General features: G+C 36.8%; 2 protein-coding genes across 2 annotated transcripts in view; one reads left to right on the top strand and one right to left on the bottom strand.

Annotated features, from left to right (window-relative positions):
* LOC120357460 overlaps positions 1-27,510 on the top strand; it is a 121,710-nt gene that overhangs the window by 39,629 nt on the left and 54,571 nt on the right. Inside the window, exons 4-6 of the mRNA XM_039447766.1 lie at positions 7,256-7,517; positions 20,826-20,942; positions 21,013-21,103. Of these exons, the coding sequence (XP_039303700.1) occupies positions 7,256-7,517; positions 20,826-20,942; positions 21,013-21,103 (470 nt within the window). The remainder of the gene's footprint in view (positions 1-7,255; positions 7,518-20,825; positions 20,943-21,012; positions 21,104-27,510) is intronic.
* The window catches only part of LOC113005670, a 144,312-nt gene that overhangs the window by 92,667 nt on the left and 24,135 nt on the right, over positions 1-27,510 (bottom strand). The window lies entirely within an intron of this gene.

The following is a 27,510-nucleotide window of genomic DNA, read 5'->3' as shown; positions in this document are numbered from 1 at the left end:
ACAAATGGTAAAAGATACTAGTCTTAAAATTCTGGTGGCAAGCCTTCAAAAAGGAAAAAAACCCTTAACTTACTAAAATGATACCCATCAGGCTATCATGGGCAGAAAGACCCATCGAGGGAAGCGAGTCGGGCGACGTGTGTTTCTGAAGGAGCTTAAAAACGAGCTCACTGCCTTTGGGACTTTCGATCCCTCTATCTTTGCTCGAGGGGTGCACGGACAAGAGGCTACTTCCCCCGCTACAGACACTCCTCGGGAGGGAATAGAACCCCGTCCTCTCCCTCGCCTAGAACGCACGACTCGGCGGCCATCGCACGTGCCCGATTTACGGAGGAGAGCGGCCAAGCCTCTTTCCGACTTCGTACCACTGTGAAAGGCCACGAAGCTTCTCCCTCTCAACCGGGTCGCTAGACCCCGACAGTCCCCTACGGACGGGTTCTTCACCGAACGAGTGTAGCAAATTAGAGCGTTCAACGGAATTGCGAGGCCCGTAAGAGAGAGAGAAGGAAGATAGAGGAGAGAGACAGGTTTAGGAGAAAGTGGGAAATATGCCCAGCGGAAAGGGAAAAGCGCGAGACGAGCGAGGCGAGCGGTGGAATGTGAGAAAAGGAAATAGAAGAATAAAAGTAATGGCAGGACGGGAACATGGCGAGGGAAAGGAGTCGGGGACCGGAGAATTAGATCAGAAGCATTCGGGCTGGCCTGGGCAGAAGATCTAAACCGGAAGGAATCCGGCTGTGTCGTGGATTGACAAGGTGTAGTCGGGGATACGCCCACACGAAGCCCAGAGCCTTGGAGGATAAAGATTACTCCGAAGGAGAGGCGCCGACGGAGCCTGACGCAAGACGCGGAACACCGAGCACGGGAGAACGCGTGAGGTCCTGCGGCTCCGAATCCAGCCACAGCACGGCATCGCAGCACTGGGTTTGATTGTCATCAAATGTGCAGAATAGCCTTCGCTCTCACGGCGCTCCGACATCGAACATCACGCCAGGTCGTACTCTCTCTCTCTTAATGATCCGCGCGCACACGATACGTTTCGATTATCGTTGGTCCCGCCTGTGGGACTGCGCTCAATAAATTTTGTTAATTCAATTGTCTTGAAGCATATCGGAAATATAATTAATCATTCAATTCATGTGGATCGCTTATGCATTCATTCTGAGTCTCCTAAGCCCGATTTATGTTACACGAGGAAAACCTACTATAAGAAAAATTGAGAGTATCCATTGCTCGCTCCACATGCTGCCCACCGGTAAGACGATCTTAAAGTCCACACAAGATCTCAATACGATCAGACAAACCAGAAACACCGTAACCAACCCTCTCCTTCCTATCCATTTTTCCTTTTTTTTTCTTCTTTGACTAAATTTCTTTTTCTTCTTTTTTTTATATTAACTTCAATTATTTTCCATTATGACGCGTGCGGTAGCATTAAGGCGAAATTATACCACTAGAATCGTAATTAATAAAAGGTTAAAGGTTAAAATCAGTTCTGATAGTTTCTTTTTCTCTTTCCTTTCTTCTGCACCACGCTCCCTCTTCCACGTAACAGCCAAAACTCTTTTATAAAATAAAAACAGTTTAACCAATATATAAATGTTGTCATGAGGAGGGGCATATCACCCGAATCATAACGACTGGTGACAGCGGCCAAAAGTCCAAAACCATTACGCCGCCAGTTTGCAGACCGGCGGATCGTAACAATTTACGTTATTTCTTAACTGTGTTTTTGTCAGAGGACAATTCTGTTCTTAAAATAATTTTTCTTCGTGTAAAATTGGATCCGTGTGTAATCGAGTCTGTGCGCTATCGGGTCCGTGCGTAATCGGGTCGGTGCGCAATCGGGTCGGTGGGCAATCGGGTCGTGCACAATCGGGTCGGTAAGCAATAGAGTCGGTGGGCCATCGGGTCGGTGCGCAATCAGGTCGGTGTGCAATCAGGTCGTGTGCAATCGGGTCTGTGTACAAGTGGGTCTGTGGGCAATCGAGTCCGTGCGCAATCGGTTCCGTGTCCAATTAAAACGATGTGTGTCTGATCATTACTGTATCCGACTGGGTCTGTGCAGCGTGGCTGCCTAGCGGTAGCGCCAGCACTTACTTGTTTGCGTGAGACCTTAGGTATCAATTTGATGTATCATTTCTCACTGGGCGTAGAGAAAACTTTAAATTTCTTATTTTTGACATGAGATTTATTTTCAGCGATTCCAAAAACCCTTTAACCCCTTAACCCGTTTTACTTTTTAAAATTTTCAACTATTTTTAATTTCATATTATACAAAATAAGTATCTGGACGCCATATTGGATCGGCCATTTTAAATTTTATACTTTGGACATAAGATTTAGTTTCAGCGACCCAAAAAACCTCCTAACACATTTTACTTTTCAAATTTTCAATTTATTACATCTAATGTGTTAAATCTATCTCTTACCTTTAAGAGGTAGTTTTCACCCTTCAGAGTGAACCATTGCCGATAAAAAAAATACGTGTCTAATATTTTTCAAAGTTCTACACATATGCAAAGTTTTATTAAAATAGGTGACAACTCTGTAAATTTACTTGTGAGCTTGAGAAGTTGGCCGAAGGAACATTGATTAAACAGAAGAAGCCCGGCTTTTGTTCTGTTTCTGGACGCGGGGCTGTCAAGTAATATTTTGAATAATTCCGCTACAAATGAATTGTATAAAGTTCCACGATTAAGGCTTATGTTCTTTTTGTAAAGAGTGTTTATTTGTTTTGTCTCGCACGTTTGAGTGTCTTTGCGTGAGTGAAATGTGTGCTCGTTTCGAGTATAACAATATTATACTTGAAATAATTTTCTTGAAATCACTTCTTTTTGATGATATTATATTTGGTTTTATCCATTGCAGTTTTGACATATTACGAAATAAATATACTTGGCGCTTTGTTTTATCAGATAATGAGGGCTTATTCAAGAGATTCACCAGATCACATTCTTAGATATTCACTTAGAACTCAGTAAAATTGAGAACTTCTCTCCTCACCGCCGTGCAGAAGGTGAGCTCTCTGTTGAGAATCTCCAGATCGGTTAACGCTAGAAATTCTAACAGCTTTCAGGTATTTCGTTAGTATCCGTACTTTCCCTGACTGTGTGGTGCGAGTTAGTATCGCATTCCACTATCAAGGGAAACCATTTTTCTTGGCAGTACTTTACCAGTTTAATCACCGGTTCCGGCGGTGGGCTCTCCTCATCGTGAGGAAAATACGCAGAGCACACTCTCCTTTTATCTCCCGAAACCTCGGTGATATCCAGTTTGACAATCACTACATCTCTAGCACATAGATGAGGCATAAGTCAAATGTCCATGCCCTTCACCGCCACGTAGGCTCTGGGCTTCCCAGCTGTCGAAGACTTGAACATTCTTTTGCATGCTACCAGGCCACTGATACGACCTCAGACGAGCTAAGGTACTTGTATCAGTGAAATGACTTGTGTGCACCCCAGCTTGTCCTCGACAGAACTGCCAAAGTCCTTTTGCTGCAAGTTGATTTGGGTGAAGACCATCTCAGTACGAGACATTTTTACGGCTCAATTTTAAGTAGGGATTTCCTCCCTCCTTTCCTTATCCTTGCCCTGGGCACCGCTCACCTTAAATCTGATCGAGCCCGAGGTAAGGTCAGCGCTCTTAGCTTCAAAAAGCTGAATTTTGATATCCTGAAAATTAAGTTCCTACCATCTGACCCCTACGTTTTCGGCAAAAACCTTCTAGCTCACGATGCTGAGCCCAAAATTTTGCCTCTCCAGCCGCTGCCATAGCCGAGTCGTCGAAAGCTCTCAGGATCGAGACCATGATTCTATGCTGCCTTGAAGCACTTTTAAATCCACCACCTTGAGCTTGGCGTTTTCTCAGAGAGTGATGTTTGCCATTTGCTCACTGAGCCAGCTTAGAGACGCCTCATCCCTGCCCACGACTACCGCACGTTTCCTAAGAATGGTACCTCCGAATCAAGGAATGGGATCCTTCCGGATCCCAATGATCACCCTGCTGACGGCTAGCTATAAAAGAATTGCTCACTAGTGATCTCCTCTTTGGCATAATCCTCAGTGATGATAATTTTTGTTAAAAAATCCGCCACATAGGTTCTGCCCTGATGGGCCTTACGTTTCTTAGCGAGTCCTTCCGTTGAAGGAGGAGTATCATTAAAGCCTTTCCGACGCTTGTTATTGGTGAGCCTCTTCACTTCTCTCGATGTTATCTTGGTACCAGAAGAGACCCCGCTTTGGGCTCTTTGCCGTTCTCACCTAGCCCTCTTTTTCTCCGCACCAGAGCGGTTTCTCTTAACAGGAGGACCCACTACTGTCGCGGGGCTTTCCGCCGTAACCGTGGCGATGACGCTTCCAGAGCCCGGATGAGTCTTGTCCGCAACCCCCGCCACAGCGTCCGCGCTAGACGTTCCATAATGTGAGCATCCATCTCCTCTATCACCTTTTTTTACATTTTTTAATGTTTCTATAAATAATCCCACGAGCAGTTATGGAACTAACGGTCTACTCACGCAAAGCCCCGTAGAGTATAAGTAAGGCTAATCACTCTGAGATTTCTTATCACTCTGAGATGCCTTAAAAGGCATCGTTCGAGACACTGTCCTCTCAATGCCATGCAGCCGCCGCCACGATAGCTTCCAGCTTGGCTTAGGGAGTTGGTCCGTGGCGGCGGTCTTTCCAGTTTCACACAAGGTTTTATACCTGGGGGACCAATTATAACCACTGCTATCCAGAAGGACCCTGATTCCACATGGGATTTTACTCCCGTGGGACTACGAACATTCTCCTATCCGCCAATTGGAGATACGCGCCCGGTAGATAGTTTGACTCTGGGGGGTCTTTCATTAAGGGCAACGCAATTTGTTGCTTAAGTAAAATAGCATGTGTTTGAGATATCAATGAAACTTTTATTTCGGATTAAAGTACCATTGATACCATTAATCATGGAATACAGCATCATTCAAATGTCCTTCACAGAAGAGCTTGCATGAATAGATGGGCTTCCATAAATCCAATTTTTCATTACTTTTTAGCATAAATTGGCCAATATTCCAGCAATTTCGCGTTCAATGTTGGTCCTGAGAGCATCTAAAGACTCTGGCTTGTTGTTCTAGACCAGAGACCTAACATAAACCCAAAGAAAAAAAGTCTAAAGGTATTAAATCGCACAAACAAGGCGACTAATTAACGTAACCATTTCTGGAGATAACACAGCTATACTTCAACTTTAATAATTTGATTGTTTGGCCCGATGCGTGGTCGTGCAGCTTTCTTGGGTCAAGGCGATCTTATACGGGTGTAAACCCAAATGTTTATGTAAAATTTGCCACAATGACATCTGGGAGATACTCAACTCTTAAGAACAATGCGAAATCCATTAATTTTAGTCTTCATTCAAATACTTACGTACAACCGCAATATTCTCAGCACTTCTGGCGTTTCTTTGTCTTATTGACACGGGGACATTATGAAGTAAATATGTTAATTTGAATTTATGCACCAAACGCTCAATTGTTCTTGTGGAATAATTATTACGACCAAAAATTGGAAATAGCCTACATAAAATTGTCGCAATTGAACGCGAACCTTGATAATACATTTGAATAATTTGTAAATGTTGTTGAAGCGTGTACTGTTCCATGATTAAATGGTAGATATTGAGCTGAAATGTCAAAACAATAATGAGAAAACTTGCATGTCCAAGAAATCTTATTAGAAAAATGAAAAACCCTTCAGACTCTATTCTTTAAAATATGAATCTTATGTTCCTAGTTATCTTTTTGTATTTTTACAAATTTTGTTGATCCTTATTAATATCGGAATTTCACTTTATAGTCAAAGCTTTCCAATAGTCTATCGCGCATTTATACGTAGTCAGAATAAATAATCTCTAATATACAAAAAATTGTAAAACTTTAATCAAAAGGGCTTCTTCTCCCTTAACTTATCTTTAATATCATTATTATTTAGAAGTATAAAAAATAATCCTTACGGAAAATAAGTATTAAGGTCTTAGTACTTAAGTATTGGCAGTACTAAATTGGCCAATACTTTGTATTCGTGTATACTCGATATTAGTATTGCTGAATATTCAGTATTAGTATTAACAAATGCTCAGTACTAGTATTATTGAATACTTAGTACTAGTATTAACGAGGGTAATACAAAATACAAAAAATATGCTCAAAACTCATTCTTATTTATTGAATTTAGTGCACTGAAAAATATTTGTTAAAAGAAATGAAATATTTAGTCCGCTATGATTATCAACTAAACATTGGTTGATTCAATTGTTATTTAGTTGCACAAAAACATATTAATGAAAATTAAATATTAACAAATATTGAGTATTGATAGTTAGTATTAGTGAATACTAAATATTAGAAATTAGTATTGGTCAATGCTCAAGTACTAAACATAGTTAAGTAATGATAAATACTGAGCATAAACAGTTAGTCTTCGTGAATACTTTAATTAGTAATCATAATGTAAAGGCAACAATGCGTATTAAAGAGATTAGAAATACAATATGATTGATTCTTTATAAAATCGGTTAAAATTCGCGATTTTGCTAAAACTTCGTATTTTTATGAACAATAATGCATTCATATCAACCATTCAAAATTTTTAACCAAGACTTAATTGAACTCAATATTTAGTTGTACAGTATTGAATTAAATATTTTAGTTTTGCAACATTTTATAATAATTATATGCATATAATAAAAAACAAATAAAAATTAATAATAAAATAGAAAACAGTACAAATGGTAGGCCATAATTTGTACTATCCGTTTATATACTTAATCGTTCATAAAAACACAAAGTTTTAGTAAAATTATGAATTTTAACCGATTTTATAAAAAATCAGTTATATTGTATTTCTAATCTCTTTAATATGTATTGACGCCTTTACATTATGATTACTAATTAAAGTATTCACGAAGACTAACTGTTTATGCTCAGTATTTACCATTACTTAACTATGTTTAATACTTGAACATTGACCAATACCAATTTCTAATATTTAGTATTTACTAATATTAACTGTCAATACTCAGTATTTGTTAATATTTAATCTTCATTAATACTTAAGCATTCACCAATACTGACTTTCAATATTTAGTATTACAACTTGAATACTAATAATTGTAAGTATTGAAATTTCCTTGCTAAATATTGAGCCTTAATATTTATTTTCCGTAAGGGAATGGGTTATAAAACTTGTTTTTTTTCACTTTTCTTTAGTGTTTCACATATTCAACAATACTGTTTTTTTGTGTGTGGTGAGTTTACTGTATCATATCGATACCGCCTTGAACGAGTCTCAATTACATCATATTAAGCAGAGCCTTTTCCCTGATTTTTTCGTTATTTCACATAATCAAGTGTTTTTATTAATGCTATACTTTGTCGGAGCTACTTTTATTGGAGGGATTGCTTTGATAACAATTATGACGATGCTCCTGGTATACCTTAAATATGGCTGTGGAATGTTTAGAATTGCCAGGTAAAGAAATAAATTCAAGAATAATGTATTATTGTAAACTTAATCTTTTTATTGTATCATTTGCTGCAAATAATTTTATAGAAGAAAATTATATTTTAAATAGAAAATTAATTAGACCATAACAAGCCACACTGAATAAAAATGCTAATTTATATAAATGGATCAAACATAATGGATAACAAATGCTTTGACTTATCAGTCATCATGTCAGTAAAATAGTGATTGATTTAAGTCAAGAAGTATAATAATAAAGTAATCAATCTGTATTTTTAGCAGGGATGGGAAGTAACTCGTTACTTGTAACGAAATTCTAGTTATAGAGTTACTTTTTTTGTAACTATAATTTAACTCTATTACTTTTTTCCATCTGTAACTATTAACTTAACTTAATTATATTTTTTGTGTAACTACCCAGCAAACACAGTAATATAACATATACATCTTATATACATAACAGTAGGTATCACTAGGTAACGAGTTATGTAGCAAGTAACATACATGTACGTTACATGTACAGTTTGTGCCAGATATGCCTGGGGTTTGATTTTAGGGTCCACGTTTTGTTCTTAGTTGTTTTTACGTTTATGACTATTATAACCGGATGCTGCGTCAGTAATCATGAATGTATCGTAGTGTTAGTAAATTATGTTTTGACAGCCGGCCGATGTAACCTCAGTTTTGATCGGTGAAATCTCAGAAATATTCCAAAGCTTAATTAAAAGGAAGCGGATCGAAGCCTTTGATATCGTCACAAACACTCCGTTGTTGACTATCCTTACATTTATTAAGGAATACGGTAATGTCTTGCACCAAGTTTTATTATTACCTGTAATCGTGAGAAAAACAGCTCACAAAGTACATTTTTTTATTGCCAAATAATAGCACTTTTTATTTTCAAAACTACAACTTAGTTGATATATCAAAGGCTTCGATCCGCTTTCTTTCAATTAAGCTTTGGAATATTTCTGAGATTTCACCAATCAAAACTGAGGTTACATTGGCCGGCTGTCAAAACATAATTTACTAACACTATGATACATTCATGATCGCTGACACAGCATCCGGTTATAATAGTCATAAACGTAAAAACAACTAAGAACAAAACGTGGACCCTAGAATCGGACCCCAGGCATACCTGGCACGAATTGTACTATTAAATGTCAGCAACAAAATTATGTCTCTGATCTATTTCAGATATGTAGCAGAACACTTTAAATGTTATATCTTGTGACGTGATATCCTGTTCGTCTGTCCGTCACAGGGATTGTAAGATCCGGCCGGGGAGCGCACGCTGCGGCTCTACGTCCTCTTGGCTCGAAGACGGACGTGTCGGCGCGTGCGCTAATAATTCCGCGTCTTTGTTTTGTGTGCTTGTGTTCGTCCGTCAATTTTAGCGACGTTTGGCGGATCGGCGACTGAAGGCCAATAATTTTGTATCGACGAAGTCCCACGCGACAAGAAGATTGCAAGAAGAAGGACCTAACGCCACTCGGAATTTTATGGATAGTGCGCAGGATCGCAGTAGCGTGCACGACAGGTGATCTTTCTTCATTTAAATACGTTATCTCTTACCGTCGCGCATGTACGCAGCAGTAAGGCCGCTGAAATTGCAGGACGCAAAGAGGGAAGGTCAGACGTAGGGGATGTCGACACTCCACACAGATCATCGCGTGGGAGACCCCGAACAAGGAGCTGCGAGAGGATGTTTCCGATTTGGTCCCGAGTGGGGGCAGCGGACACCGAAGAATCTGTAGAGATAGCCATCCGGCCTCGAAAAAACCACGGGAAAAGTTGCGAGCTGTCCGAAGACACCAACCTACCTTGAATTGCGCGCCGTAGCGCGACAGCCTGATTAGAGAGTCGCGAGGACCGTGTACTAAGGCGGAATCTATAGCGGGGCGCGACGAGCCCCCGTGCGTGGAGCAAGAGATCCTACGTTCCGCCTGCCAAATTTCCTCGTGCTATCAATCACTTCGCTGTGGATCGAGTGCCGGACGAGTCGCGAGGACGAGAGCGGTTTTACCGAAGTTAGACGAGCCGAAATGCGAGCAAGAGATGACTCAGCGTCGTGGTGAGACGAACGAGACTTTTGTAAAGCCACCGATTTCGCCGATTGGATGGGTCGCGAGCGCGGTAGCCGTAATTAGAGCCCAAGTTCGTTGTAAGATTTTCCGCTAAAATTGGAGGTGCTTGCGTGCTGTCCGCGTGCTCTGCCGTCGTGCGCCTCATCCGATCAAGTCGCGTCTTAATTTTCTTTGGTGGCGTTTATTGAGAGCGTCGCCAACACCACAGCCAAGTCGCGTTAATTGTTGTAATATTCTTGTATGTTGTCTGTAGTAGCGTTTGTATGTGTTTCTGTATAGCGATCGCGTATTTCGTACCAAATCGTCCTATATTGCGTGGAATAAGAGTGCGCGTGTAGAGTTTTGAGTGTGCACGGCGTGTTTTGTCCGCCGTTAGTTAGAGTTGAATCTTGACTCTTTCCGTTCAATAAGCTCGTACCGACGACCGCGTGGTATTTTCCGACCGCGCCCGGATTGCGAGACCTCGTTGCAGAACTTTGTGAGTTAATGTTAGATATCGGCAGAAATATATTGTTAATTTTTTCATTAAATTGATGTGTTTTCTTTAAGCTTCTTCGCTCTCTTCTACTTTCCCGCCTGCCAATTCCGTGGCTGAGCTACCGATTAAGAGAGCCCGTTATTGCCCGTGACAAAGTCCAGTATTTTCGCATTTGATCCTACGAGAATTTGGAGATCGGCAATGTCTTGGTATAAGAGTGGCACGCTCGCTCGTGCCTGGCGCCCAATAGTATCGTCTAATTTCGTGCATATGGGTGAACGACTTTGCGAACAACTTTACTATTTAACTATTGTCACGAGCAACTAACGTAGTTGCACCACGCTCGTGAGTGCGGTCGCAATTTATCAAGAGGCTCGGTCGAGCATCGTGCCAAAGTAGACGCACCAGCAAGAGACCGACCTCTTTTACGCGAGTCAGCGAGTTCCATACATACGAGATTATTAGATCTCAGTAACAGCTGGAATAATCAAGTTTTGAGTAGTCTTAATCGATAGCTTGGGGGTGAATTGTATAATAAAAGTGTTTTTATTTTTTCTCTCCGTATTTTTTCTACCCTACGAGCGGAGATATCGCGACGCAAAGTCTAAATTTTGATGTTTTACATGTAAAAAACGTCGTCATTGTCATCGCTTTTCAGGAAATCTCCCTTTCATATTTTTGACACAAGTGGCGCTGGCATACATCAGTCAGCCGTATGCGACTTGTGTACTTGTGGTGTAGTATTTTTTTATCATCGTAGCCGCCGTGACAGATTCTTTAACCTGATATTTATTTGTCAATCGTTAACATTAATCTTGGTTCGCGGGGCAGTCTGACACTTTTTTAACTAAATTTGTCTGTTTCATGTAAAAACGCGTCAAATTAATCGCGTCTATTCATCAATATAGTCGCAGATAAGTTATACGTCATATAAGTTATTTATCAATCAATTTACTTCTCGTAAATATAAAAAAAAACAGAATGTTAGTGTTATTAGAACATTTGTTTCATGTAGTTTAATATCTTGTATATTAGTTTATATTAGTTCAAATAAATCTGTATGTATTGTAAAAATTGAAAATAAAATATTGTATATTACTATGTCAATCATAAGTTGTGTTAACACTTGATGTTGCGCATCAAATTTTCCAAGTGTTATAACACATGATTGACAAAGTGTACACGAATATTGTAACGAAACAAAGCTAATTAGATGGAATGCGCGTTATTAATTCTGTTTTTGTCTTCTTACCTTCTTACAATGTGTATTTTCATTTTTCTCAACGGACATATGCTTCGCTCTGTTAGATCTGTCTGCAATTCATTAATGCAATGTATAATTTGAATAAATTGATATTTGAAAAAAGTATCAAATGTTGAAGGATAAAATGAAAAAATTGAAGAATAAAATGATTGGAGGCAGATCTGATAGAGTGAAGCACATTTTTCTTGAAAAAAGTGAAAAATACACATTATAGGAAAATAGGAAGACAAAAATAAATTTAATAACGCGCATTCTGTTTAATTAGCTTTGTTTGGTTACCATATTCATGTGCACTTTATCATTTATATGTTATAACACTTTGAAAATTTGGTACATAGCATTCATAAGAGCATAATACATGATATTTCATTTTCAACATTATGAATCAGTGAACAACTTACACTTTCGTTCACCTTTGCTTGCATTTGCTGTGTGATATTTATATCAATTAATTTTTATATTAAAGAAATTGCTGGGAACTTTAAGTCATATTTATTTGAAGATGTATTTGAAGATTTATTGGAAATTTCTATAGTAAATAAATTATTGTCGTCACTTCTGATATTAGGAAATGCAGAAACAAATTATGATGCACACGAAGTTAATCCGTACCAGTTTGTTCGACATAGGGGTATCCCCACTACATGATTTTAGCACAGGCTTGAACCATTTTTATCGACAGCGTTGCAAAATGGATGTAATTTTAGTTCATATTCCTTAAATGGATGTGAGTAGTTAGTGCGTCGAGAATTTTAGCTTTATAAGAAGAAGGTCGACGTGGCACCTCTCAGGTTCCTCTCTGTCACAACTAACAACATCACAAATAAAGCCAAAGATTTCTAAGCTAGTTACAGCTTTTAAAAACATATGTAAAAATATTGATACAACTATAGATGAATGGAATCTTCTTCATATTAAGCAGTGGAGCCAGTTATCTACTTCAGAGGAATTTTATATTGAAATTTTGGAATATCGAAACTCTGCTGATCAACAACAATTTGGAAATATTGCAAGATTTGCCTTGGCGACGCTATGTTTGCCTTTCTTAAATGCTATAGTCAAGCGCGTATTCTCTATAATGAATATAATAAAAAACAAATGAAGGTTTAAAATGGATATAAAAACTGCAGATGCAATTTTGCGAGCACGATTCACAGTATGCCACAAGGTGGATATGGTAATCAATAAAAAATATGCTCAAGAAATTTAACTCAGAAAATATATACAATATAATACAGTAACTGATGATGAACAAGACAAAGAAATTAGAAATATTTTCATCTGTATAAAGAGACTTATAATGTGTGTGTATGTGCTTGCGCGCGTGCGTGTGTGCGTGTGCGTGCGTGTGCGGGTGCGTGCGTGTTTGTGTGTGCGCGTGCACATGTGTCTATTGGCTGCTGCAGGGACTTTTCAAATAATATAATGTATATTTCCAGGACCTTTGGCTGTTGTCAGGTGGGGCCTGGATCATTTTTGGATTAAATGTATATTTCCAGGTCCGACCTCTAATTATACACTTTATATACAAAAGGAATAAAATCTTAAATATTTAGGATATTAATTTCAATTTTGTCAAAAACATGATATTATTAGAATGTACAGGAGCATATTTTTTTATATTACTTGTATGCAAACCAATAATTTTAATTAAATATTGACATCTTTCGTAATTTTATATATAGCATTTATATATTGCATACGTTCGGGACACGTGCCGTAACTACATGAACACATTTAAGACTACATTTATTTTATGCTAAATAACACCCACAGTCAAACATTATCCTTTTCACAGTGTATGCAGTATATATGTGCACAGAAAAAAGATCATCAGTGTATGTGTAGCGTATATGCAATCTAAAAAATAACTGATTTAATCTTTTTCGATTTGTATGGAACTTGGTATTCTATCGTTTTTGAAGTTGTTGAATTTGAGTATATCAAAGTTTTATATTTTAAAATGGCGGTTTTAATAAAGCGTATTAAAATTTGAAAAAAACAATTGAATTCTTAAAATTTAAAGAATCAGTGTCAGGCTCAGATGACTAAAATTTAAATTTTATTCATCTAAAAAAAAAAAATGAGAACTACGCAAGGTTTTCGTGCAAAAATTATAATATGTATTTCAATGTTAAATAAACGTTTTGATTTTACATTGGATCATTTTCAGTGCATAACATAATTGAACTTACAATGATTTTCGCATTTTAATCGTAATGTATCGGTGGTTATTGTAAGTCCAATTATGTTATGTATCAAGAATGTTCTGATATGAGGTTGAAATGTTTGTCTAATATTAAATTACATATTGCATTATATTTATTGCATGAAGACCGTGTGTGGCTTTCATTGCCTTTTATCTTTCATTTAGGTTCTTAAATTACAATCTGCTATTTTAAATTGTAAAATTTTGATATATTCTGATTCAGTAACCTCAAAAAACCATAAAATTTCAAGTGTCATACATATCGCATAAATGTAAATCATTTTTTCTTTTAGATGTACATTTATGCTACATATTGGGGTGGAACATTATTCTTTTGTGCACGTATACTACCTATACTGCGAAGGGTTAACAGATACGTCATTGAATAGCCGCTCGCAATTCTTAACCCTTTACCGTACGCGTTAAGTTCCGACGGCGTGTGTCATAAATAACAGCAAGGTCGGTCATGCATCGAGCCATTTAACGTGTTGTTTACGTTTGGCCGTATCTACAAACCACGAGTTTAACACGTATTATTTACGTTTGGCTGGATCGAGGTACCACGGCCTTCACCCGTGGTTCTTATATGTTTGGCCCGATTTTCTTACCACGAATCTCACACGATGTTATACGCGAAAGGGTTAATTTTTATTACGGTTATATTGATCTAGTACTCTAGTACTCTATCACAAGAGATTATTGCTTTGAAATGCAATTGGCATTTATTAGAGACTTAAGAAGATGCTATAGTGACCGAAGAACTTCCTCGACGTTGGCATTGCAGATTATTTTTCAAGGGAGACTAGGCTATTGCTCTTTGTCCAACGCATAGATCTGTCTTTGTTTTTCGATTATTTCGCCATCTCCGAAAAGACCTATCAACTACAGTCACTACTCTGCTTGCCATTGTTTACGTGCGCTAAGCGAAATTTGTACACGTACAGCTATTTACATGTTAAACTTTTTTGTTAGGCTTTTGACTGGAATGACACACAGTCAGTGTTGTTCGTTAGAGTTTTCTAAAGTGCGGCCTGGTCTCATTTCATACATACGAGCTACAGAACGTTAGTAAATGACAAAAGTTAACCTCGGTTGACAGATCCACGAACAGAAAATAAATAAATTTTTAACTTTTTGTTCGATTTTCTCGTAAAATTTACCAGCCCGCACTTTGTTTTGGTGCGTACTTTTATTCTGTAAAAGGATTTTGTGATCTGTAGATCCAATTCGAAAATTAATGAACACTGTAATGTGTCGGTAATTCCCGTCATTATAGCATCCTCTTAAATGTAAATGTATCACGTGTACTGGAAAAAACATACGTTTTCAGAACCATTGAAAATTAAAGGATCTTCTAACAGTCTCTCACGCTACTTAATGTTCCTAATTTTTAATGATCAATAGCACAATAATTATATATATATATACACACACACACACACACACGCGCGCGCGCGCGCGCACACACGCACACACATACAGGGTGTCCTATTTTAATCTATCACCTCAAATATTTCCGTTCCCTTGCATTTTACAAGAAAATGTTTCAGACAAAAGTTATATGGTTTTAAGGGGGTCATAAGATGGTGTCATTAATTTGACCTTGAATAGTTGCTTGAAGGTCACGTGCAAGACACCATCAATTTTTTAAATAGGACTGCCTACTTTTTATTATATATTCTTGTAGCTTATCTCGAGACCTTTCCAAAACACTACAAGAAAGTTTATTTTTGTTTAGTACCTTCCGAGATGTGAAGCTTGAAAGTTACGATACTGCCGGCATTAGCGTTATCCAAGATATACCACGTGGAGGTTGCACGGCCAGATTTACATCTCTTGTAGGGGTATGTGTGTGCGTGCTGCGTGCGTGCGTGCGTGCGTGTGTCAGCAGAGATAAGGACCTCACAGTTCGTCACTCCCGTGGTATTTAATGACTCCAAATCCTCTCTGCTGTGTGCGTGTGCGTGCCTGCGTGTGTGTATGCGTACGTGTATGCGTGTGTGTGCGCGCGCGCGCGTGTTTGTGTGAGTGAAAGGGAGGGGGGGGCGTATTTAAAAATAATTAATTATTTTATTGAAGGTGTTCGAAGATACGTCCACCTTGTTGAATACATAAACGCAATCTGTTATGAAAATTGTTACGCACTCTATTAAGAACAATTGGTGTTATGCTTCTAAACACGTTACGAATACGTTGTTGCATATTTTCAATAGTTGTCGGCTCAGTCTTGTACACTTTTTCTTTAACATATTCCCAGAGAAAGAAATGCAATAACATCAGATCAAGAGAGCTAGGAGACCACTCCTAAGTTTGACTACCTAAACCAATCCATTGTCTTCCGAATACATTTTTTAAGTCCTTGACTCCGCGTGCTCTGTGAGCGGGCGCCCCGTCTTGCATAAACCACATTCGATTACGGGTCTGAAGATCAGTTTCTAAAAGGATCGGTAACTGATTTTGCAAAAAAATTAAATAATTTTGCGCATTAAGGTTTGCTTGAAAGAAATATGGACCAATAACGTAATCTCCTACTATACCAGCCCACACATTAATAGAACATTGCTATTGTAATTCTTCATTCCGTTGCCAATGTGGATTTCCTTCATAATAATAGTGGCAGTTATGTCTGTTGACGCCTCCACTCTTACTAAATGTGGTTTCATCAGAAAAAAGCATATAACGAAAGAATAACGGATCTCGTATTATTTGGTTTTCAGCCCAATTACAAAATCTTACGCGACGGATAAAATCCTCGTTTTTCAATGCTTGGGTCAAAGTAATATGATACGGATGTAATTTACAATTTTGCAAAATGCGATTTGCAGTTGATTTTGATACACCATGCTGATATTGAATTTTTCTCGTGGAAGTATGCGGATCCATTTGAATAGCAGCAACAGTTACCATCGTTTCCACTTTGCCAGCTCCAGTCTTTTCACGTATTCTCTTTAAATTACCTCTTTCAGCTCTATCAACCACGTGTCTTATTGTCACTCGCGTTGGATGTCGTTTATCAGGAAATCTCTCAGCATATAATCTTTGCGCAGCCTTATAATTGTCTCCAGTTTCACCTATGATATGTATCATATCAACGATTTTGTGTGGCGGATAGTCTATAGGTATTTCAGAACTGATAAAAAAAAACTGTCTACGTACTAAGAAAAATGCTACGGTATCAAGAGAAATCAATGTGACCTTTTTGTGATCAAACCTTTTTAGAGGTCACAAACGTGGTTTGACTTTAGAAATATTTTTCCAAACTGCTAGTCAAGTTGTTTCGTACTTTTGTGTGATCAAACCTTTTTAGAGGTTACAAACATGGTTTGACTTAAGGAATATTTTTCCAAACTGCTAGTCAAGTTGTTTCGTTGTTTTGTGTGATCAAACCTTTTTAGAGTTCTGGTATCTGCTATGGTATCAAGAGAAATCAATGTGATCTCTAAAAAGGTCTATAAAATATATTACAATGTAATATATTTTATGGTACAACTGTTTATTTTGTAAATATACTTGAAAACATTGATGATTTTATTTTAATTGAACTTTGTCCTTGAATAACTTTTGAACCAGAAGACTTACGTAAAAATCATAAAACCTTTTCTGTAGAGCATTAAATTCTCTACAAAAATTTCTACTTCTCATAATTTTAGGATTATTTGTAAAGGACATATAAAATTTCAAAGAATAAAAGAAGTTTTTTACATGTTATTTCCATAAGAAATTTAGGTGGTCATGCGGACTATCTTAAAGCTGATATTAAGAGCTCAAATTTTTAGAGAATTTTTTTTATTAATTTGGGAGCGTTTAAACCCCTGGGAGCATAAAAATTTAAAAATATCTAAAATAAGGACCACCATAACACACACATACACACACTCGCGTGCACGGATATGTTTTTAAAGCAACAACATGTCTTGGACACAATTGTAGCGATTTGCATTGATAACGGCAACATTGCAATTCATAATTCATTATTATCTCGTAAAAAACAACTTTTCTTCAAATTGGCATAACATAGCGAAAAATTATCGCATCAAGTTCCGCAAAATCGTATTTTAAAAGGAAAAATTTGAACTTTTACGCACTTTTTACCTCATTGACTTGCGTCAACTGCTTCACTCCACACAACTCTAGAAACTGCACGTTCTATTTATCGATTTTGCAAGTTTTCGTTCTATCATCTGCTATTAGCAAATTAATCATGCCACTTAATTGGCCATAAAAGTTCCTTAAAGTACTGGTTTCAAACTTTAATTCCTTTTTTGAAACACCCCTGTATCATAAATATTTCTTGTTTTATAACCGTTTAAAGTTTGGTAAATTTTTCCTAAATTTTTAGTGTACCGCTTTTTTTGGTGGGCAGCGTGTGTATATACATACGAGGTATGATCAAAAAGTAAGGTGACTTTTCATTTTTATAAAAAAATATTCATTTATTCATCCAAAATTATGTTATCCCCTTCAAAATAATCCCCCTCTGATACAATGCATTTGTGCCAGCGCTTTTTCCAGTCGTCAAAACATTTCTGAAATGCACTTTTGGGTATTGCCTTGAGCTCCTCCAGCGATGCAGCCTTAATCTCCTCAATCGTCGCAAATCTTCGTCCTTTCATAGGCCTTTTTAATTTTGGGAAGAGGAAAAAGTCGCAGGGGGCCAAGTCTGGTGAATACGGTGGCTGAGGCATGATGATAGTATTGTTTTTGGCCAAAAAAGTACTCACTAGTAACGACGAATTTCGCTGACACACGTGTCATACCCAAAACATCCGTTAAAATTGATTGGCATGAGCCAAACGATATGTTAAGATCATTAGCTATTTCTCTAATCGTGATTCGACGATTTTTCAACACAATTTCTTTCACTTCCTGAACATTTTCGTCGGTTTTTGACGTGCTGGGGTGTCCAGAGCGAGGTTCATCGTTAACATTTTCTCGGCCCGCTTGGAATAACTTATACCATTTATAAACATTTTTTTTGCTCAAAGTTGACTCACCGTACGCCACTGTTAACATTTCAAGAGTTTTTGAACACTTAATACCATTTTTTACACAAAAATTAATACGAACTCTCTGCTCCATTATTTTCAACAGCAAAAAATCGCCGAGCACGCAAACACGAGTCTAACCTTTATGCCTCTCACATAAAAACAACACATGCTATATAGTCAAAACTGTGAACTTATGATCGTGACGAGTGTACCAACACAAAAAAAAATTTTGAAATTAGAGTGTACAGAGCGCGCGAAATTCAAAAAGTCACCTTACTTTTTGATCACACCTCGTATATATATATATATATATATATATATATATATATATATATATATATATATATATGTATATACAGGTTGTCCGGAAACTAGGAAACTTACCGCTTTGAGAATATAGAGAAGATGGAAAGGGACAAAAAAGTCTTAGACTATTTTGCGATATTTGCAATAACTATTGAGTTACAAAATAAAACGTCTAAGCCAATATGCGGTGACACCGCGTCATTGCGCCTAGCTCGTAAGCAACGGCGCGCGGCGGGACAGGTGACGTGTCGTTGTTTGAATTTGCATGGCGCGACGGTCTGAATCCGCCGCACCTCGTGTACATACACTGCAAAAATCAAATGTGTTATTTATCAAATGTGTAAGGAGAAGCTTCACCTAAAATAACAAATTCGATTTTTGCAGTGTATGTACTCGGTGAGGCGATTCAGACCATCGCACCAATTCAGACAATAACGCGTCATCCTTACCGCCGCCCGCCGTTACCTACGAGCTAGGCGCAATGGCGTGACATCATCGCACATTGGCTTAGACGTTTTATTTTATAAATCAATAATTATAGCGAGTATCGCAAAATGATATAAGACTTTTTTGTCCCGTTTCATCTTCTTTATATTCTCAAAGCGGTAGGTTTCCTAGTTTCCGGACACCCTGTATATGGTTTTATACGATGGTTTTAAAATACGTTCTCTGAGTAATCTCGTTGTTGTGAATAATATTACCAAGTGCCTTGGTGGTCAAACTGACTAAGACACTCTTTCCGAATAGTTGGGAGATTCAAACCTTGGTCGAATACTTTTTACAACAAATTTTTCACTTTCTTGTGGGTTAAGAAGATTTTAGATGCAAGTTAGCATTATAATTATCAAATTGTTTTTTAATTTAATTATGTTTTAATTTACAATGAACTGTGTGAAACCGAAAGTGATGACGCGTAGTTCAAAATAAATTGAAACAAAAATATTATTTAAGAAGATCTTGCTATGACCGTCTAGAGCTAGTCTCAATTAATTTATTTTATATTAATTATTTTCGTACGCTATTGTCTTTCAGATGCCAGAAAAATAGTTTCTTTTTTGTTGCCTTCAAATAGCCTTATATAAAGAGATAAGCGTCTCCATTATAATAACGTGGTTGCAACTAAAGGGAAACTTGTAATTAGCAAGTATTTCTCTTTTTATGCAAAGAATGAATTCCTATCTGGCTCATTACGATTCAACATGTGTAAATGCCTAAAGAACTTATGAGAATTATCTAAAAGTACAAACCGACAACGTTATTACTACTTAAATTAATCAACAAGATTATCACCATAATACTAATGATGACTTTGTGTTAAGTCAAAACATTTGTTATACATTGTATTTGATCCCTTTATATAAATTAGTTTTTATCCCAAATAGTTTGTTATGTTGTGGCGATATGGCGGTAGGAGTTGCGAGTTTGCTCTCCGTGCCAAAGATCTGGTTTCAAATCTAAAACAGGTATTATATAACTATAAATCGATTTTTAATCGATTTAGAAACAATTGCCACTTTTCGGAAATCAAAGATAAACCACCAAGAGTAACATTGCTCAGGAATGTCTCTTCTATAATAGACTGTTCGAAAGCATTAAAACTGATCTTATATATTTATGGATATATGCAGAAGAAATCGCCTACCCGCTGACATAAACGTATAGCACGCAAAGAAGATAGCTTGTTATGAACGAATTAAGTTTCTATTTGATTTTAAATCCTTTCATGGATACACTGCTATTGTTTTTAATATTATTATAAGAATTTATTTTGCCACAATAAATATTATATTTAATATCTATATTATAATTAAAAAAAAATTATTTTGAATTATACAACATTTTTTTCTGAACAAAATAAACTTTCTTGTTTACAATATTATCATTAAGAAAATTTATTATAATTTAGTATAATAATCTCATACTGACAAATCTCTCCTTCGTTTTCTTTTGTGTAATTACAACAACAAAAATTTTTACAGTTATCGTATTGAAAAAGCAATGACAGTAAATATGCTGAAAAATATTAATTTTGAAAACAAGATTATAATTTATAAGAAAATAATTCATGCTGTAGATATTCATCGCAAAGCTATCAAGTTAGTATTTTTCAAATATTAATTATACATAATTCATTAATATATAAAATAATATTTTTTTCTGTTGAAGGTTTTGCACACATGCTGTTACTAGCTTTCAGGGAACGTTACTATGTTTGATAGGAATTAGTGTAATTTGTTTGAGTGTCAATCTTTATAAAGTAAGCTGTTCTTACATTATTAAATGTATTTTAGATAACAGTTTCATGACATGTTTTCATGATCTAATCTTTAAGTAGGTATGTGAGGCGGCCGCAACACCCCAGCAACGAAGAAATTTTGATAAAGATTAGAAACTTTGTTTTGGAAAAATAAAATGAAATATTGTCTACAAGTCTTAAAGTTTATTTTTTTACATTTTTTCATTTTGTAGAGTTTTAACTAATGTGGATTTAAATATAATATACGAGGTGTGTTCAAAAAGTATCGCGAATTTTGAATTTTCGCGGGTTACGTATATTCGAATTTCGATCTTTTTGTGGCGTTATGTTGGTACTCATGTCTCTCACTTATGCCGACAAGCTCGGCCATTTTGAATGTTCACTTAATTGTTGACAGCTGCTTTGCTTGCACGTGTTTTGGATCGTCTTCGATTTTTACCTATTCAAAAAAATGGATCAAAGAACCTGTATCAAATTTTGTGTGAAAAACGAAATTAAGTGCGCGGATGCATTCCGAATGTTGACTGTGGCATACGGAGAAGCTACCTTGGACCGAAGCAACGTTTATCGGTGGTACAAAATGTTCTCAGAAGGCCGAGAAGATGTGAACGACGAAGAGCGTGCCGGACGCCCGAGCACTTCAACAACAGACGAAAAAATTAATGAAGTGGAGAAAATGGTATTGGCCAATCGTCGAATCACCGTTAGAGAAGTTGCTGAGGACCTAAACATATCGATTGGCTCGTGCCATTCGATTTTTATCAATGATTTGGGCATGAGACGGGTCGCCGCGAAATTCGTACCAAAATTGCTCAATTGCGACCAAAAACAGCATCGCATGAACATTGCTAATGAGATGTTGGACTCTGTCCGCGACGACCCAAATTTGCTCCAGAGGGTCATAACTGGTGACGAATCGTGGGTTTATGGTTATGACGTGGAAACCAAAGCTCAATCATCTCAATGGAAGCTGCCGCACGAACCAAGACCGAAAAAAGCGCGCCAAGTTCGGTCGAATGTGAAAGTTTTGCTGACAGTTTTCTTCGATTGCAGGGGCGTGGTGCATCATGAGTTCTTGCCACAGGGTAGAACGGTTAATAAGGAATATTACCTGCAAGTTATGCGCAATTTGCGCGAAGCAATCCGCCAGAAAAGCCCGGATTTGTGGAAGAACAAAAATTGGCTTTTGCACCACGATAACGCCCCTGCTCACACATCGTTGCTTGTGCGCGACTTTTTGGCCAAAAACAACACACTAATGATGCCGCAGCCACCGTATTCCCCAGATCTGGCCCCCTGTGACTTTTTCTTGTTCCCTAAACTGAAGAGGCCCATGAAAGGACGACGTTACGCTACGCTTGACGAGATAAAGACGGCATCGAAGGAGGAGCTGAACAAGATAAAAAAAAATGATTTTTTGAAGTGCTTCGAAGATTGGAAAAACCGTTGGCACAAGTGTATAATATCTCATGGGGATTACTTTGAAGGGGACAAAATAGATATTCATGAATAAATAAATAATTTTTGAAAAAACACAAAATTCGCGATACTTTTTGAACACACCTCGTATTAATAAAAAATAGAATAACAATAACAACATTTCTGTGGGGTATTGTCAGCACCCACCTACCTACTTTAGTAATTTTTGACTATTTACCTAAAGGTTAAAAGGTTAAAAGAATTTGTTACAATTTCGTAATATCTCAATTGAAAAATTATAATCTCTAGTAGCATTTTCTGCAGGACAGAATCTGTGTGCAGTTAATTGCAGTAAAATTGAGTCAGATGTGCAGAAGATTATTCCCAATACAGCCATGCTGGCAGATTGCTAGCAGACTGCTTCAATATTCGTGCACTGTACTTGTATATGAACTGTTTGCAGAAACTTAATACAAATATTGAGCTATCTTGAAGCAGATTCTTCCCGCAACTGCAGTCTGTAAACATTCTAGCAAAATTCTTCAGCAGAGTGACATAAGATTTTTTCAACAGAAGTAGCGTACAGATATTTTACAGATCTTGTTCAAATATGATTAGCAGATTTCTGTAAGTGTCTTACAACAGAAATGACGCGTACATCTTGTGCAGATATTATACAAATATGATCTGCAAATTTCTGTAACTTTCTTACAACGGAAATGACGCGCAGATCTTGTGGAGATATTATACAGATTCTGCTTAATCAGCGGCAGAAAGATCTGCTGCAAGGTTTATAACAATTTCGGAATGAAATGGATTTAACAAGTGAGTGCTAGTGCCACCGCTAGGCGGCCACGCCGCGGAAGATCTTCTCGTGAGTTGAGTGCGGCCACAGACGTTACATCTAGGCGCCGCCGCGGCCGACTGTCCAGTTCATATTTCATTGATCCTTTATATAGGAGTTGTTTGTTATAACCTTGAAACGAATACTCATTCTCATTTTTTTCAAACATAATGTTTGTGTGGAACGCTGTTTCATATAAAATTTTATATTTTTACATGTAAATAACAATTTGTATTGTTATTTAATCTTGTACATAAATTAAATATTTAATTTAAATTTAATCTTTTTTTAATCTATTTTAAGACTATACTAATATTCTGGTGAAAGAATTTTACAAATCTTGCAGCAAATATGTATACAAATTTCTTGTAAGAATTTGACTGCAGAATCTTTCAGAAGAATTGAACAGAATGAGGAAGCAGATTATAACGTCCTGTTGGCAGAATCTTTCAAGAATCTGCTGCAAGATTTACAGCAGTCTTGCAGAAAATTGCTAGAGATCTTGTCTATGTAAAATAATCTATTGTGATATACGTATATACAGGGTGTTTGATAAATTAATGATTCTTGTAAAGAAGTAGAATGGATTAGCTGATTGTAAGAGATAGGGATAAACTAATTAAGTCATGACTTCCGTATTAGGTTTTGGCAGCTCTGTTCTTATAACAAAATCTCTCTTTCAGATGGGACCAAGTCGATCGCCAAATTTATGATTTAATGCGAATGCAATGTGTTTATTTTAGATGAATAATTTGTATATCTACTGTGTTGAATAATTTGTATATCTACTGTCATATGACACTTCTCAGCACGCTTATTAGATAGTTGCGTTTACCAATAATAGACCTATTTATTAGTCTCTCAAAAAGACGGTCTTTGTCTCGAGCGGACAGAATCGTCCTGAATATCGAAATTCCGTGCTGATTGGGTGAATTCATGAAAGAAAAGAATTGTGAAGTCTAAGCGTAACAATATATTTAAAAAATTAAATTTGGAAAAAAATTTTTCAATAATTAAGAAAACTATTTGTAGCTATGTAAAACATTAAAAAATTAATTAATTAAAAAATATAATTAATCCAAATACATGTTTACAAACTTTAAAAAGAGTTTGAAGATTAAGAGTATTTAAATAAATTATCGCTAATAAATACGTATGTATTTTAATTATAATTAAGAGTTGTGTATTGATATAAATTTTAACGATATACACATACACGTTAATATAATTTATGTTAATTTTTATAATAGAGAACTTATTTAACCGATAATGTGGAAACACAATATACTGTTACGTCCGTCGGTGGCATAGGACACTCATGCGCACTCTCGCACAAAAAAGCACTCGTGTACAATAAATGATTGAGCAGACTTTAAAGAAACTTAGACGTTTATTAAAACACGTCTGTTACCAAACAAAGCGTCAGACAAAAGCAGCATAACAACAATCCAGATAGCCAAACGTGAATACTCAATCTAAATCAAATAATTGCAGAAATTAAGTTGCTCGTCAATTGCTATTATGTTGCCTATAATTTAATGAAACAAAAATGTTTTTGTTAATTCAGTATTAATATGCTGAGTTTTATTGTCAAACAACGGTAGAACAATTGTTGCAACCAATGTTTATAGCAATCTGATAGCAATATGTGAACAACGATTATCATTCATGAGTTGTGAGTAACGTGTCGGCAACCGAATAGCAACTCTACTATAATAATAATTGCTGAAAAGTTTTCAGCATTTAGTTGACAATGCTGTGCATTATTATTGAGTGAAAGAAGTGCACGCCAGTACCTAAGCGACCAACTGAAGCGAAGCATACTTGCGCATGCATCGCCTAACCTACTTTTTTACTCTTATTATGAATGTACATCATTTGTCGTTGTGTGTTTCATAAAACTAGTAAAAATTCAAAATGGCCCAGTGTCAGCAATGCATTTTCGACTTTTAGCAGCCTGTAGCATGGAAGGGGAAGACTAGTACGTATGTATGTGGGCGCTTTGCGTATATGTGTAGAAGCCGCGTGTCGCGCGCGGAGAGATACCGATTTCGTCGGTGTGCGTATATACAGTCATGAGCTAAAAGGTTGCAACACTTTTTTTTTATGAGTTTTAGAACATAGTTTTGCTCTTAACTCACTAAGCGCTCACCGATTTGCTCTATCTGTTGAACATAAGTCTTGATATGACACAGATTTTGTAACAAGATCTATATGGTATTTATAGAAGGGATATAAAAAAGATTAAAAATCTTTTTACCTGTTGTTTATAATATGATGGCAATTTAAAAACACAATATGTTGCCCGTCAGTTGTTCACAAATTGCTGAAAATCGTTGTCATCAGATTGCCGACGGATTTTCTACAAGTTTTTTGCATTGTCTGCAATCTGAGGGCAACCTAACAGCAACACTTGTTTTCTACCCATTGTTTAGATTTTAAGGATTCCTGACGTGTTGCGCGCCAGTTGCCAGCAAGTTGCTGAAAACTGAGTTTAAAGTCTATTGCCAATAGATTGTTGGAAACTTGCCATTATTATATTTTGAAAATTGTTACTGACAAAAACATACTGAAAAGAGGATACCCCCTTCTGTTGCTTTGTTGACAACTTATGAGCGATATTTGTGGCAAGTTGCCGACAATTTGCAATCATTTGGCTATCTGAGAAGCGTCGCTAACAAGCAACCGTCAACTCATTAACCCTTTCGCTACGGGGCGGATCTCCGCCGCGGTACTCCCGCTGTACGGCGCGCTACACCGAAACAGTGCACGGTGCACGCAACCAATCGCAACGGTCGCATCAACGCCTTATTGTAACCTGCGTTCTTGGCTGGTGCTTTCGACGAAAAAACTTGGTTCAAAACAGAGTATTTATATAGTATTTATAATTTATTAACATGCACACTTTTAATTATTGAGATCAAATGATATTATACAATATAATAATATTATACAACATGATATAAGCGTATAATTAGAATTGATTTTAATAATGATATTGCGTGTGGTATTTTTCAAAACATGGTGTTGCGCATAAGCCAACATTACAAATCTTACATTCATATCGCGATTCCCTCCTCTTATCATTTTTAGTACAAACTACACACTTTCGCAACGGGTTCTTACGTTTTGTTGAGTCATTTGTGTACAGCGACATGAAGTGCCTTCCAGTCAAGCGAAGCGGATTCGTTTGTCCTGATTTCTTTTCGATATTTTTCTTATAATTTGATAAATAATGATGTAAAAGTTGCCGAATTAACTCCAGATGAAATTTTGCCATAGAGATTTGTTTGCTGGTTTTTAATTTGTACAGGCAAAAAGCGTTCCAAACGCACATGTCGATTAAATGGAAGAAATATTTTTTATACCACTTCATGGATTTGCGTTGGGAGTGTATGGTGCTAATAACCATATCTGTTTTATCTACACTTCCCATCAAACGATTGTAGTCGACAACACACTTTGGTTTCTTTATCATTTCTTGCGTTCGGTAATGAAGTTTTGTATTAACAAATTCATGATTGTGGCAAGAAGATGGCATATATACTTCCCTCTTGTCACACCATTTCATTGCTAGTAAATGCTTAGAAGAACGGAAACTCGCTTCACCAGTATTTAATTTATCCTGGAAAATCGGCATGCCTTTTCGTCTTTTTCGGACAGTTCCACATGCGTTAGTTGCGTTTTTATGTAAAAGAGTGAAAAGTGCCGGGCTGGTATACCAATTATCCACATATAATGTGTGGCCTTTACCTAAGTAAGGTTTTAATAATTCCATGACTATATTGCCTGATTTTCCGATAAATTCATTTTCAAAGTTTACTATAGTCAGTGATCCATTATAAATAATAAAATCTTGCACAAACCCAGAATGGGTATCACATAAAATGAAGGATTTAATTCCAAATCTATTTCTCTTGGAAGGAATGTATTGCTTGAACGATAATCTGCCTTTGTAAAGAAGTAGACTTTCATCAATACAAAGGTTTTCGATAAAACGCCTGCTGAAAACTTTGTCGGAGCTTATCGCATATTTCCCGTATTTTATACAATTTATCAGTATCCGCAGTTACATTATTCGTATTAAAATGTAAGATTTTTAACAAATATAGAAATCTATCCCTACTCATAACTTCGCCAAAAA

This window comes from Solenopsis invicta, chromosome 4 (genome assembly GCF_016802725.1).
Source record: "Solenopsis invicta isolate M01_SB chromosome 4, UNIL_Sinv_3.0, whole genome shotgun sequence".
In the NCBI taxonomy this organism is placed as follows: Eukaryota; Metazoa; Arthropoda; class Insecta; order Hymenoptera; family Formicidae; genus Solenopsis; species Solenopsis invicta.
Note: the sequence above shows the minus strand (reverse complement) of the source record. Positions and strands in the feature narration are given on the sequence as shown.